Source organism: Calonectris borealis, chromosome 1 (genome assembly GCF_964195595.1).
Source record: "Calonectris borealis chromosome 1, bCalBor7.hap1.2, whole genome shotgun sequence".
In the NCBI taxonomy this organism is placed as follows: domain Eukaryota; kingdom Metazoa; phylum Chordata; class Aves; order Procellariiformes; family Procellariidae; genus Calonectris; species Calonectris borealis.
The window spans coordinates 38261010-38276515 of NC_134312.1; the positions used below are offsets into that span (position 1 = coordinate 38261010).

General features: G+C 38.9%; 1 protein-coding gene across 4 annotated transcripts in view; it reads left to right on the plus strand.

Moving 5' to 3' along the window:
• Window positions 1-15105, plus strand: part of TBC1D30 (TBC1 domain family member 30) — a 57342-nt gene extending 42237 nt beyond the window's left edge. For 2 of the 4 annotated variants that reach the window (XM_075149052.1, XM_075149043.1), the window contains 6 exons: window positions 2881-2986; window positions 8595-8707; window positions 8881-9020; window positions 10633-10839; window positions 11048-11104; window positions 12446-15105. In XM_075149052.1, coding sequence (XP_075005153.1) covers window positions 2881-2986; window positions 8595-8707; window positions 8881-9020; window positions 10633-10839; window positions 11048-11104; window positions 12446-13227 — 1405 coding nt within the window. In that variant the 3' untranslated portion in view covers window positions 13228-15105. The remainder of the gene's footprint in view (window positions 1-2880; window positions 2987-8594; window positions 8708-8880; window positions 9021-10632; window positions 10840-11047; window positions 11105-12445) is intronic. The other 2 variants (XM_075149063.1, XM_075149074.1) reach the window with 1 other exon arrangement.
• The last annotated feature ends 401 nt before the right edge of the window (window positions 15106-15506 follow it).

The window sequence follows — 15506 nt, forward strand, 5'->3', positions numbered from 1 at the left end:
TGGGTAACATATCGTTCAGAAGAGCGTGTTCTCAATTCTAAACAAGATGCAGTCTTTCAGGAGAATGATTCTGCTTTGAAAAAGCTGCACAAAATGCCTCTATGGCTTCCCCAAAAACATGTGCTTCTGACATCGTATTAGAATGGGCATGATAATTAATTGACCCTGGCTGCAGGAAATGTCTCCAGTTGTTTGCATTGTCTGTGTATAATGTCTTCATGCTACACTAAAAGGTTGGTTGGACTTTCCAGAACATAGACCTCTGAGGAAGCTGGTAAATACTCTGTGGAAAGACATACAGAGAGACTTGAGGGTCACTAGCTAATTTAGTTGGGTAGCTGAAGCTGGGGTTGTTAATTCCCTCATTTTCACTTAAGGAGACTTAAGGATCTGAGCCCATTGGCTATACCCAAGAAAAGAATTCAGTGTTACTAAGAGAATGATTCAGTGTTACACAGTTCTTTTCTGTTAAGGCCTGCAAACAAATTGTCCTGAAATTCTTTGCTTTTAAGCACATTCTAGCCAAGTTTCTATTATAGTCCTTTATGGCCTTGGAAACTCACCACATAAGACAAAACACAAGAGATGGTTAGTTCATCTAAACTCCTCCTTTGCATTCCAAAGAGTGTACAATGCTCACAGAGAAGTGAGTTTTCTCACTGACTTCAGTGGGAGGTGTGAGCTCTGACAAGTTGAGCAGATGTTAGTTCAGCTGGAAACTTTTTTCAGCTGGCGTCAGCAGCTGCATCAAATTTTTCTTGTGATGCCTGTCAACACTCACCTTCCTTTTTGCCCTGAGACTGAACCACTGGGATTTATGTTCAGTTCTGTCCTTGGAGGTTTCTTTTCTTTTTTCTTTCTGAATAAATTAGCACTGCAGGCGAGTAGCATTGTAAGAGACTTTGTTTAGTATATTTAATTTATAATCTGAAGAATAATAATTAGAGTAATAATTTCCTAAGAGCTTTATTTGTTCAGTTCATGAATGAAACTTGCATGAATCATTTGCATTAGGATTAAGCTATATGTAGTCCCATTGTACTTTATTACTTTGTACTATACCTTTCGATAAAAGGTCCTATTGCAGTGGGTCTCTGTGCACTTAAAAGCTGTAATTAAAAATGTTCCAACTCATAACATGATAAAAAAGAAAGTCACTGCTTTGAAGATTTTACCGCAAAACTTAAAGCAAAAATGAAATGTGTTTTATAAAAATTGGAAGGAATAGAATGAAGAAATCTATAAGGATATGTCCAAAAGAATAAGCTGATCACACTGCACACCTTGTAACTATTGTTTGTGGGGAATGGGAGAAGGTCTGGGAGATTTAGGGGCAATTAACAGAACAGGACACTGGTGTGATAACTAGAGATCCAGAAGACGATGAGTCAGTAAAACTGAACACGGATTGAAATTCAGTAAACTTGTTATTAACGATATCAAATGAGATGAGGAAGTAAAAGATCGCGCACTATGTCTTTGCTGGGAGAAGATTGTGATTTTGTTCCTCTTTCTTCTGCTAGAAACAGAACAGGGAGATTTAAAGAAGTGGGGCCTGAAACAGTGATCAGAGTCTCCTGATCTTTATACTTCTCAAGACTATCTTTCTAGACATGAAAATGGGATGAGAAGTGCTTTTCCTAAAATGCGGGGGGTTCAGTCATACTTCTGTTTTGAGGGAGACTGAAGGAATGGGAAGGTTAAAAATAGGTGCAGTAGAGAACGCAGTATGTGGAAGTCATGAGAGAATGAAGGTATCAGGGAAGGTAAGAAGTAAGTTTGTGATAATTGGCTATGTATCCATTGTTTCTACGCTTTTTTTTTTTTTACTACTTAATCATTCTTTTAGCTAAACTATGTTAAGATTTCAGTAGGAGTTTCATAGTTCAATGGTTGTTCTCTATAGACACTGAAGATCAAGGGAAGCTTTCTCCTCTAATCCTGAAGAAAAAAGGCTGTGTACTTTTTTGATTATTCCAGCAGCGGTATTTTACAGGGGAGGCTACAATATGTAGCCTGCGATGCACTTCTTTGAGATAGAAGTAAATTTTCACTTGATGGGAGAGGATGTTTAGCAGCTGACCCTAACGTATGTAGAACAGCAACTCGCAAAAGCATATTACTCATATTTTTCTTCCTTTAGCTGATGCTCTGTGGGTGATTCTGTGTTTTTAGAAATTTAAAGAAAAGCGTGGGGAAAAAAAACACCAAAAAACCACCCCCCAAAATCCCCAAAACCAAACAAAAAACCCCCCAAACAAACAAAAAAGTCTGCAACTCTAATTTAGAAATAGCTTTCACAAGTATGCAGGATATGCATAGGAGTGAATTTTCCTTCATCCTGCATTATGTGAGCTCAGCTCTTTTGAATACAATACATGTATAAATACACCTATACATTATATATTTTCTGGCCAGCAAATATGTTCCAGTCTGACAGAAAGACTGTTCAACCAGTGAATTCAGGCATTTGGTGCATAGTGAAGAATGAGTGATGAGGCAGTCACGAAATCTTTATGCTCCCTTTTTGAACTGATGGGAGAGCTCTCTTGTGCTAGTAGGAGGCAGGATTTATTGATTATCATGTTGTAGAAAGGAAAGAGGCAGAGGGAACAGCCTGTCTGGACATGCATGAATCCTTTATTGTGAGTAGTCAGGACAGTAAGCTGTGCTCAGTACGTCCTTTTACTGCACCAGTATTTCCAACATGGTGTGCACAGTTTTATTATTTGGAAGTGTAGGGAGGATTGCAATAAACTTAAAAATTAAGGTGACTAATAGAAGCGCATATTTTATGATGACAGAAAGTTCAGTTTTGGTTTGGAGGTGTAAAATCATATGTAAAAGTGAAATAACAAACCGACATATATTTTGATGTAGGCAAATAGAATGTTGTGAAACTGCAGATGAGTTTTACAGTACCATGGGCAAGCTGACCCAGGAAATGCTGGAAGACAGTCTGATTGACAGCAATGAACTCATGCAGGTGAGTAATTGTGATATAATTGTTTGTGTTTTCTGTGTGTCCTTTAGGTGCTGATTTCTAACAAATTACATTGTTGTTCAGATACTGCAGAAACCTAAACTCTCCCAAGAATAAAAGTTTAAGATAACTGAGTTGAGCTAGCATGTCAATGAAACAAAGAGATGACCTGCAGTTAAAGCTAAAACCTTATCTTATACATTACGTATAGAGAACCACTAGGCTCCATTTGATAAAAATTGGTTGTATGTTGGCAGCTGAAAGTTTGTTGTGATACAATGTCCAACTGGATTTGCGCAAGCAATATGTAGAATCTTTTAGTAATCATAATTTTTAGGGTATTTTATTTTTATGTTTTGGCCAGTTATTTATTACATTGTGTCCTTTTCATTCTGCAGACACTGTGGGAGACAAGAGTTTATCAAGTGAGGAGGGGAAAAAAACATCCTTCATGATTTAAAAAAAAAAAACATGTTCAGTCGTCAGTGAACAATAAACAAAGACATTTGTAGATAATTGCAGTCCCTGAATTGTTAAAGCATATATCATTGTATGAGAACAAAGATCCACATTGTTCTGGGAAAGGAAAGGGCCTTTAGTATTACAGATGTAATTGTATTGATTTGCACTTACACTTTTTTTTCTGGTATCGTTGAGGTGTTGTCTACTTAGATGTTTTATAAAAACTTCATGCTACAGTTCTGGAACTTAGCTTTTGATGAGTTAGAGTATGGTGATTAAATGGGTGCAAATACAGAACACATAATCTATCTGAAATTTTTTGCCTGACTTAGGGGAGGTAAAACAAAGTCAGTCTCAGGATATGAAGTTGGATGATTTTGTTACAGTAGCTAACAGGTGACTTCTGTTACCCATTATTGAAAGCAAAACTTACTGACTGGGATAATACACTTCCATTGTCTGGTGAAGTACTGCTCTGAAGTAAAGGATCACTTTCAGATTTTTGGCTTTTGTTATTGCTGTTGTTTTGTTTAATGAGGGAGCTCTAGGAATGAGAGAGGTGAGCACTCTGGCTTTGTTTTGCTTCAAAAATGGAAATGCAGCTGGTCAGAGGTATTTGAATGCTTTTTAAATAAGTGTTAAGGTTTCTCACAAGGCAGTTCAGATATTGAGGATGCATGAGGAGGGTGGCCCAAGCTGACGCCTTCTCATATTGTGTTTCAGTTCCTGGTCTCAAGTGCAGTATAAAATCAAGATGTGTCATTTGTGACAAAGAGTAATGTTGGGAAAGCTGAAGTGGGCTTTAGTGACTCAGTGTTGATTTCTTTCTTTGCCGTTGTGTGTAGTAGAAGATAAGGCATAGGTAACTTACTGGTTGGAGGGATGGAAGGATCTGTTTGGTTTTTTAACTGTTGCAATTACAAGTATACTACATTACAGTCTTTGTGCTTCAGCAAAAAGTAGGCGCTTAGTGCAAAGTATACGTGTATTCATAGTGTACATGTGTCTTTTGTGACGCTGACAGGAGCGTTAAGGTAGGATAGCGCTTCCATTGATATGGAGAATGTGACAGGTTTAAGTTTTCTGCATAGAGAAGCAGTGTGTCTATTTTATGTGTGTCCTCTCAGTTGAAGAAACCACACTATAGCTTAGATAGCATTCTTCAAGTCAAAGACGGGCACTGGCAGTGTAGCCATCTCCATCTGAGGTGTTCACTCTAGGCTCTTTTTACTGTAAGTGGAGAGAATTAGGCACTACAAGTGTTTACTATTAGGGCATAGAAATGCCACCATGTGCCTGGCTGCTGCATTTGAACAATTTTCTCTGTGTTGGAGAAGAAAATAAAGAAATCTGAACCATTGCATTAATGAAAGGATCCAGGCTGCTTGAAGACACTGATTTTTAAATTGCTTTAGGCTTTTTCAGAGGAGTCAGCCAGAGATGAATGTTTAGACTGCTTTGTTTTCAAATGTCCTTCCCCACCCCCCCCCCCCACCCCCCAATCAAAATCAGAACAGTGAATTTACAGCTAATACTTTTTACAAGGTGGCTTAAGGATTAGTATCCTACTGCAGGAAAGGATTAATATCCTACTCTGCCTTCCCTACGCACTTCAGTAAAGGTTGCTGGTGGCAATCATCTCACTTTTCTTTAGACTTGCATGACACTTACATTTGCATCTGAACTACCTGTACAGGCTCACTTAAGCCAGTGAAGAGTAACAGGGACTTTTCCGCCACTAGAAAACAAATTGTGCTCTAAAAGGTCTGTTTCCTTTGGGAGTTGGAGGAGGGAGGTATGGCTTTAGGGGCAAGTGTTGATGGAGCAGATGTCTTGAGTAGATCAAAGGACTCTTGTCCTCATTCTTTCCACCAGCATGTATAGTTGGTGCAAGTTTATCATTAAAAATGCCTGCCTCCCTCCCTCCCATGCTGACGGTACTTATACCTAGGATTGAGGGCTTAAAGATTTTGCAGATTTGGCCCTTGCATGGCAAGAGTTCTTACAATGTTGTGCTGAGGAGAGCATGGAGGGATTGGAGGAGCAAGCAAGCCTACAGCTTCCTCCTTTTTCAGATTGAATAGTTTAGGTAAATAAAGGGTAAGTGCTGTACACATCAGATACTAGACTGGGTATGTATTCAGGACTAGAAGTTAAACAAATACGGTATTCAGTAATGTCATTTTATTGGCCTATTAATAAACTTTGGTTCTAACATGGAGACAGAAGGCTGTATGCCAGGTGTCTGCAGATATTCTAAACAGCGTGTGCTAGATTGAGTACACGCTTTCATGCCTTCTCGGAAAGCGAGCATTTTTATAAGCAGCTAAACTAATTCAGTTTGTATGCCTAGAAACATTCCAGTGTAGAGGAGATGAGAAGCAAACAGGAAAAGGAGAGGCATCCCTGTGTGTTACTGTGGTGGAGGGGAACGGGGATTAATCTCTCTGTAGTACCCTAGCATTTTAGACTGTCTCCCGTAGACAGTTACCCTGATTTGATGGTATTCACTGTTAATTTTCTACCTGAGTAGCACTTTGTCTGTTTTCTTTTGGGTTTGTTTTTGGGTTTGCTTTTTGTTTTGTTTTCTTAGTGAAAGTGAAAAGAGAGAGGAGCCTTAAACCAGTGTGGTGGCTCTTAAGATAAGTGTGTTTGAGCAAAACTGCTTACCCTTTTTTGGAAGCCATAGCCCAAAACCTTCTGTATGGTATTCTGCTGAGGGTGTAGATGGCTTTGCATTTTTAGAGTGAGGCAAAGGATTGACAAATGCTACTGACTTAAGATGAGAAGAGAGATTTCTTCCTTGTCTTTTTTTCTTGTTCACAGAATCTGTCCCGTATGGCCATAAATAAGATAATAAGTTTGGCTGCATTATGCTTCATATATGTAGGCTGTTTCCCTCTGGCACAGTTTCACCAGAATTAACCAAATGGCATCCAAGGCTGTGTACAAACTAGGAACAGGATGCTTTGACTCTGAAGCATTGCTGTGAGGAGATCACAGGTGTTGACTGACAATATTTTTTTAATTTCCAGTGGAACTTGCATCAGCATAAAATTTGTTTGTGGACCTCTTAGCCAGGTTATAATCTGATAACAAGTAATTAAGTTAAAAACGTGTATGCTAAATGAAAGAAATTGCACAGGATCTGGAAGAGACACAGATTGGAGACAGGCAAAACCTAAAAGCATAATCTAAAACAGGAGGTGCAAGGAGTAAATGGAGGACTCGGAGTCGATGGTTTTGCTTAAAGGGTAACTAGCATATGGAACAAGTTACCTGAAAAGGCTGTTGACATAAAGAGTAGAAATAAATTCCAGACACACCTCCTTCTCTGTGAAGGGAGAGAGTTGAGACATATGGGCAAAAAACCCAGGAAAGTGTGGTGGAGATCAAACAAACAGGCAGACATGTTGGGCCGGAGGTGGGTCTTTCTCCAAATCATAAAATTCCTTCGTCTGGTAGACTGCCAGGAAATCGCTGTTCAAGCCCTTGAGAATATTTGTCTTTCACAGTAGCATTGTAGTTTCATGGAGTGGCAAAGCTTCAGTTCATGCTCTGGGTTTTTGTAGGCATTCTCCTTGCCTTAGAGTCTGTGCATGGCTTGAGCTGTAAAAGCATTTTCACACAGAAGCCTGTTGAGCTGCTCTATTGCCCTGTGCCTTATCCAGCCAGGAGGGTCCTTTCTGCTCCTCGTTGCTTACATCATTGCCGTTGGTGAAACATTTTTTTTTCTTCTTCTTCTGTCAGGAAAGGTCTAGTACTGAATTCGTGTTTGCGATTTTCCTTAGTGTATTTAGCACAGACAAGACATGGTTCAAGAATGGATCATGTAGAAATTGTTCAAAATTTCCTTTCATCTTAATTGAGACCGTTTTGCCTTCAGATTAAAATGTCACTGACTTAATAGCACAGGAAAAAAAAGTATATAAGTGAAGATTTTCTGTCATAGCTAATGAGAAATTTTTACGTTACTGTCTTTCAGATGACATTTAATATTCAAGTTGGGGAAAAGCTATGATTTTTCAGAGAAACTATAAGAAATGATATTTCGGCTATGTTTTTCTTTTTACTTCTGACATTGAGACTCCCAGTGAGTTTAGTGTTAGTTATTTGAAAGTCCTGAATAGTTGTAAGTGTACAAAAGCAGGGAAAAAAAAGGCAACTAAAATAGGTAGGAACAAATCAGCAGTGATGTTGCAATGAATATGATGTGTCTTTATGCCAGGTTGGCTGGTGACACACATTCTGTTATACAAAATGACTTAAAGCAAAAATAATGCTGAAAGCAAATGCATTTGCAACTATTTATCTTCTTTAAGTATTGAAGTAAGTAAAATGTATTAGAGTTTTTTTTATGGCCTTGTTTTAAGTTCTAGGGACTACATGTTGAGTTCAGAGAGTTGCAGAGAGGTTTCTTTGTTCACCATAGAACAAATTTCTTTTAAAAAAAACGACACTCCCCCCCCCCCCCCCCCCAAAAAAAAAAAAAGAACAAACCCATACCAAAAACCCACAAACCACAAAACAACAACCAAAACTAGAAACTGAGAGGAGAAAAGTGAGCTGGATAATATTGGGTCTTTCTTCTTTCACCGTAACTTTTGTGTTGAAGTGATTTCCTTCACACAAGCTCTTGGGGCTGCTCAGGTGAAGTAATGGATCTGTTAACAGTCCACATCAAGTGAGGATCTGCTCCTTCCTATCTATGCTAGTGTCGATACCTTGTTGAATACTTGAGTGGAAACATAGGTCTTCTGGAAGATCCCAAAAACCTCAGTGATGCATTAACGTAAGTGAAATCATAATTGGAGGAGGAGGAGGATTTCTGGTGTGCTGGCAAGGAGAGGATTGGCAATGATTATTAAATAAGTACAGGAGTTGAAAGGAACCCTACATCTCATGTTACCTGTTCCATTTTTATTTTTTTTCCTCTGAACCATGTATTTTTCTAGTGAGTCAGTCTTTATTTTTCTTACAGGAAATACTGAGTGAATCATAAAACTATACCATTTCCATTTTCTTGCAGCACATGAGAATGTGCAGCCTTTAATCCTGCAAGACTGTGAAAGGGTGTTCATGGAGAAATCTTTTGTGCGACTGTTAGTTAAAGTGACAATTTTAAAAGCTGCATTTTTTTTTTCTCTAGACTGTTTATACCATGGCTCAGTTTCCCTTCCCACAACTGGCAGAATTAAGGGAGAAATACACATACAACATTACTCCTTTCCCTGCAGCAGTAAAATCAACTTCACTTTCAGGGTAAGTTTGAAATGCGCTGCTTATGGCATATAAGGTTATTGTTTACCCTACACAGATAGTGAAAAGGCAGGTGGCATCCACCCTTGTATGCTCCTAAAGAAGATGAAGATATTTGGTAATGATCATATTTAAGAATGTCTCTCTCTGATTTCTCCTATGTTCTCATTTGACAGAAGGCTAGGCAGAACCAGAGACAGTGATGAGGAGAATGACCTAGATGATGAAGACTCAATTGCCAATGCAATTGGCTGTCTTGGACCATTAAGTGGGTTTTTGGCACCAGAGCTCCAAAAGTACCAAAAACAGATGAAAGGTAAAAGCACTTTTGTTCATTTTGGAGAATGTAGTTAAATCTGCATGACCTTGCAGAAATCATCTGTAGCTTCCTCTGTGAAAGCTGCTATGAAAATTGTATTTTATATTCTTGTAGAGATTACAGCAGGTACCACATAACTTGCTCTGTGGTCCATGAAGATGTCTTCAAAGTCAAGTTTGAAGGCTGTATGTATACAATAAATGACAGCTGGCTACAGTAACGGTTAAAAAAAACACCCACAAAAAAAGGAGCACGTGTGGGGAAAGAAGTCCACCCTAAATCCATGCTTATTTCCAAGAAAGCTGTTAGGTAGTCAGCATTTACTGAAGAATGTACATGTAATAAATAATCTTGACCTTTATTAGCAGTGACTGAATTCTGCAGGTCATTTCACCGCCCTTTTGGCCAAACCTTCAGACTGTTGTATGTTTTGGGTATATTCACATTTTAATAAAATTGGGTATGGTTTAAAGTGTTCTGGCAAAATGTCACTGTTTTTCAAATCCCTCCATGTTGAAATAAAATTTCTGACAGAATTGTGTGTTCACCTGTACAAGCTCTACAAGCAGAACAAAATTCTGATCCATACAAGAAAAGCAGATCATTTATTAACTTGCAGCAGCCTTTACGGAATGGTACTTGGATCAACAGTGATTTTGTGATATCCTGGGAGAGGCTGTAATTATTTATCCCCCAACCCACTCCCACCTTCCCCCAGAAAAAACCCAGACTGATGTAGCAGTTGCTGTTACCTGATTACACATCATCATTCCTGTGCCTTGGTTTTGCTGAGACCTGTAAGGTGCAATTTTCCTCTTGATTGCTGTGTTGTTTTTTTTTTCTCTTCCTGAGGGACGGTAAGTCTCTACCTGCTGCTTTAAGCTAGCACTTAGTCAGAACATCAAACTGTTGTTGCAAACTAAGCCAAAGACAAACATTCCTTGAAAAAGAATTATCCCCTTAACCCTGGCGTTAGTTTGGTGGCGCATCAGAAACAGCTGTGAAAATAAATTGTACTGCTGCTGTTGCTCTGCAGCTGTTGAACGGAGACCCTCTCAGATTGCCTGATCCTCAGCTGCTCTGTGCCTGTCCCTTTTGTTGCTACTAGCAGCTTTCTCCCTGTGGTGCTATAACTGCTTCTTGATGCTTCTTGCTTGTGTCACTAGGTCGGTTGTTTAATCTCGTGCCTGCTTGACTGTAATGTATTTTATAACTTGCGTTGTTAGCCTCCTCTTTGACCAACTGAGTGTCTTTAATAATCGGTTTCTGAATTACTTTAACGATGGCTTGATGTACTTTTGGGTAATTGACGAACTGTGTTTATAACTTTGCATTGCTATATTAATTGTCTTTTATACTCTTTAAACTCCCCTCAAACACTTGCTATTCTTAAGCAGTAGTTCTAGAAATGTAATACTTCTTATTATAAGTAGTGCAGCTTTGTTAAATATGCATATTATAATAAATTTTTAATTAAAGGATACAGTTAAATAAGACGATAGGAATCAGACATAGATTCCCTTCCCATACATCTTCCCTTGCAGATAATCTGCAGAACTCTTGCGTCTGCCAATTTACTCCTCATCACCACTTTATTCCCTCTGTGCAGATCAGAATGAAGAACAAAGTCTGGGTTCCAGTAACATTGCAGAATTAAGTCCGGGAGCAATAGACTCTTGCCGAAGCGAGTATCATGCTGCTTTTAACAGCATGATGATGGAGCGTATGACCACTGATATTAATGCACTGAAAAAGCAATATTCCAGGATAAAGAAGAAGCAGCAACAGCAGGTTCACCATGTCTATATCAGAGCAGGTAACATATCAAAACATGCTTCGTTTACTGATTCATTACAAGCTAACTTCATCATAGGAGGCAAGACAAGTTACGTTCTTTTATATTTAACCAAATAAACAAAACAAGAGAGACTGTTGGAATTTAAAACACATTAGTAGTAAAGCGGGTACCACTTCGTACAGACAGATTTTAAATGAGAAGGTGATGTTTTTTCTTCTTTTGTCAGGATCTGAAGATGACGACCCTGGGATTTTTTTAGGTCCCAGGGACCAGCTGAACAATGGTATTTAAAAGTGTCTTTGCTATCTGGGTGCATTGTGTTGATCTCTCTGATTAAAAACTTTAAATCTTTGGCATTCTTCGAGTTGACATACTGATGCACTGGAAAAAGTGAAATGAGGAGACGAGTACATTTCAGACCAAGTGGCAGATAGATTCCTAGCTGGTCTATATTATCCTAACTCCTCTGAGTTCATCCGGGCATGGCAAATTATGCAGCTGAAAAACTGGCTTAGGTGTTCCATTGTGGCTGACAGTTTACCTAGCCATAATGATACTGCTGTGAGGATGGAGCTGGACATCAGTCTGTTATTTAGCGAACCATGTTATGGAGTCTATTTCCCCAATTGGCAAACTCAACAACGCAGGGATTAGCATGAACAGCGCAGCTGAAGGTTTTAGTGGGTGTGCAAGCTGAACACAGCCCACCCCACTCATTCCTCCCCACCCCCACTATGAGTGTTACCATTCTAAGTCAGTTACCTTTCTAAACCAGGCAGATGGGTCACTGTGGAGAATTTTTATTCCTCTTCTAGATTGTCTAAACTTGTCCTAGCAGGAGCATTTGAATACATACAGCTGCAATTTTTCATTAACATCATTTGTAAGGATTTTTTTTTAAATATCGGCAAAGTATTTGCTTTGAACAAAGGCTGTAGCCAGCAGAAACAGTGCAAACAGTAAAATGTTAATTCCCAAGGATTGCCAACCCCCATCCCCCAAACACAAACCTTTCTAATCTTACTAATCATGATGCGGGGCTGGGTATGTTGTTTAATCAAACTGTCATCTAATTACCTAATTCTGAGTCTACTGCTAGTAAGAGGACCTAATAGAAAAGAGTTGGTGCAGTTTATCCATTAAAAATATATTGGTTCATTCTCCAGGCACACAAGTCTCATGGAGAGGCTTATTTGACTGACCTCATATAGAGACTGAATTGCCTCTCACAGTTGGAAAAGAAATGAAGGAGAGGGGAAAGATCAGAAGTCAATATTAATGTTAAACTATTAGTTACAGTGCAGTTCCAAAAATTGAGAAGCTGTTTTTGTTATGATATGGTATTCCTGGCTCAGGACTTACCCACAGGTAAGAAGCAGGGTGGGAGAACAGGAAATCTTTTTTATAGAAGTTACAGCTTTGTGTTCGACTCCAAGATGTAAGAGAGATTCAGTGATTTTTTTTTTTTTTTCCTTTCCCTCCCAATTTTTTTTTTAAATAGCAGTCATTCCTACAAACCTTTGCTATACCTCAAGAAAGGTATCAAATTTGTGGTGATTCCTTGGAACATTAATTTGTTTTGTTCTTTAACAATACTGTGTTTCTTTTAAACACTTTCTTTCAGACAAAGGGCCAGTTACCAGCCTCCTCCCTTCTCAGGTAAACCATTCCCCGGTGATAAACCACCTCCTTTTAGGAAAGAAGATGAAACTGAATAACAGGTCTCTCAAAAATGCTGTTATTCACATCCCAAGTCATGCTACAGGGAAGATGTCTCCCATTCCCCAAGAAGATCTTAAACCAAAATTGAACTCTCCATGGCGCACTCACATACGAGTTCATCGAAAGAATATTGCTAGGGCCAAAGGCCAGCTGGGCTACGGGGATACCATAGGCCTAATAGATGAGCAGAGCGAGAGCTGTAAAACAAATAGTCCTGGTGCAAAGGAGGAGACTTCCAAACATTCTGACTTTGGAGAAAGAGAAGGAGGTGGTTTGGATGACAGGACTACTCGAAAAGCTGACCAGCAGTCGTCTGAGCCAGTCTCTACAGACAGCAGTACAAACATGTCAGTGGTTCAGCTAAAACTGGAAGCACTGGAACTTGCCTCAGATAACAACACCGATGCTGAGTCAACATCCCATCAGTCCGGCCAGCCACGTTTATCTGAGTCCTCCAGTTCATCCAGCGACAGTGGAAACCTGGCTAAATCTCCACAGGCTGGGAACCCAAAGCCGCAAGTCTTCAATCCTTTTCCCAGCGTCAAGCCTCTTCGAAAGTCAGCTACGGCCAGGAATTTAGGGCTGTATGGCCCCACTGAAAGAACGCCGACTGTACACTTCCCACAAATGAGCAGAAGTTTCAATAAGTCTGCCAGTGGCAACAGTGGGACCAGAAAACGATGATGTACTACCTGGCACTTTTTATTTCTAACAGCAACAAAAAATTTGTATTGCTTTTTTTTTTTTTTAATGTGTGCGTGTGTATGTGTGTCCCAAAGTGTTTCTAATCTTTGAGAAGTAATGGGGACAAAAGTGGTTACCAGATGTATAAATATGTGTCTTTGAAAATTGTCCTCCTGTGTTGTTATGGGACAGATTAGTGAAGATGCACTCTGGCACCCTATTGTCAATTCTGATGGTTCTTGATAAAATAAACATTGATTTGCAGTGGGAAGGATACTGTCTCTTTAAATCTAACTCAGACATAAAATCACCGGTTGCCTTTAACCCCTCAGCCCCCCATGGCTGCCTCCTGTCTCTTTCAAAGCTCAAAGGACAGATTGTCTGGGGCAGCAGCCACATTAACAGTTTTTGACTGTTATGCAGCTTCCCCGTAGACCTCATCATCATGCTCTCTGAGTAGCTGGAGAAGCCATGACTAACAGAAGCACAAGCAGCCCTAGCAATCAAAACTATCCCTTTACCATTTACCTGCCAGGCCATCTGGCTTCAGACATTCTTGAGCAGCATTTTGTGCTTCTCTTCCCACAGCAGTCCTCTGCTGATACTGTTTTTAATATAAATGCGATTGGTGAACATGAGAATAGCAGACGTAAGTCCATCCACAACACTGCTTTGCTCCTTTTCTGTTACATATGTACATACATTTCTGTTACTGCTGGAGAGTTGCAGGACTGCAATATTAGGAATTAGGTACAACTATATGTGTAGTTGTATGAATATTATGGCACATCTTGGCTTCAGTGGATTTAAAAACTATTATGTAGATTACAGACTTGTAATTAAATCATATTTGCCAGTTTAGCAGTAAGTAAAATATATGAATATTCCAAAGTAGTTTAGGGTTTTAAATTCTATAAGTAGAGTGATTAGATACTTAGGGTGCCACTTACCATTAAAAGCCAACACATCAGCCACTACGTAAGTGGGATGAACCCATGGGACTGCCATGGGCTTCCATGGCTTGGTTCTGGTTTGGTGTGAAAGAGCAATGGCAAAGCGATGAGCTTGAGTATTTATTTCCAAATCAAAAAACAAAGCTGGTGAATACCATAAGACAAGTACTTTTGGGTTTTTTTTCTATATACATTAAACAGGCAGGCAGAGAAACTAAATGTGAACAATTCAACTTCAGGGTTGCAAAATCATGCACTCCAAAAAATTCAGGTTGCTTTTAAAATATTACAGCTCTGCCGAATTGTATGTATTGACTGTGATTCATTACCTTATTGCTTCCAAGTTTCCCATGACACGAAAGTGCCATTACTTTAAATTGGAGTAAAAGCAGTAATGATGAATCAGTCCCATTGCATGTAATCTTTCTTCCTTTTCTAAAATTCTTTGTTAAATTTGCAAATTAATATATCGTTGTCTATTTATTAATGTATCCTATAACCTATAGGATGTGATATCAGTTTTACTGTATACCATAACTTATAAGCTGTAAAATATACCCTGTTTATTGTTGTGGGGACAGTTTTATTTTGTTGTTGGTTTATACAAGCATATGCATAGAAAATAATATACAAGTATGAACACTATAAATATAAACCAGATGTAGATCAGATCTTGCCCCTGCCTTATTTTCAGGTTATAGTAGTATTGTCACTAATGATTATTTATAGTGCTAAGTAATTTAAAATAATGTAGAATTTAGTCACTGATCATGGACTGTATGAGAATTGTTTCTGCCTTGATTTAGAAGAAATGGACTTTTCAAAATTTTACTGTAAATCATTCTCCCCAGTTTTTCTTATCTTCAGTGTATCACACGGCTGTATACTGAATCAGTAAAAATAAAAGGACTGTCATTCTGCAAAAACTGCTAAAATGTTGCAGATATGTGCATGAATTTTCAACACGTTAAGATGTGATTAAGCAACGGAAAATTAGCAAGCTTTGCATGGATATTGGTCTGGGGAAAGAAATGCCAATAGAATACTATAATTCTAGCTATTCAGACCTAATCAATAATTGACGAGCGTGCTCTGAGGGTCTTGTACTCTACTCAGACCATTAGGATTGTGGCGCAGGAACCATGGCAACTCAGTGCATTAGTTTGATGATGTTTGCTGCAGGAAGTTTTCTTTAAGTACTGCTAGATGAGAAGATTGAATGTCATTTTAGCTGTACAGTACATCAAAAGATGTTCACTCTCTACCTGAAATCTGCCTGTTGAACATACAGCAAAAGCAACTTCATCACTTGGTCCTGAGGTGGAA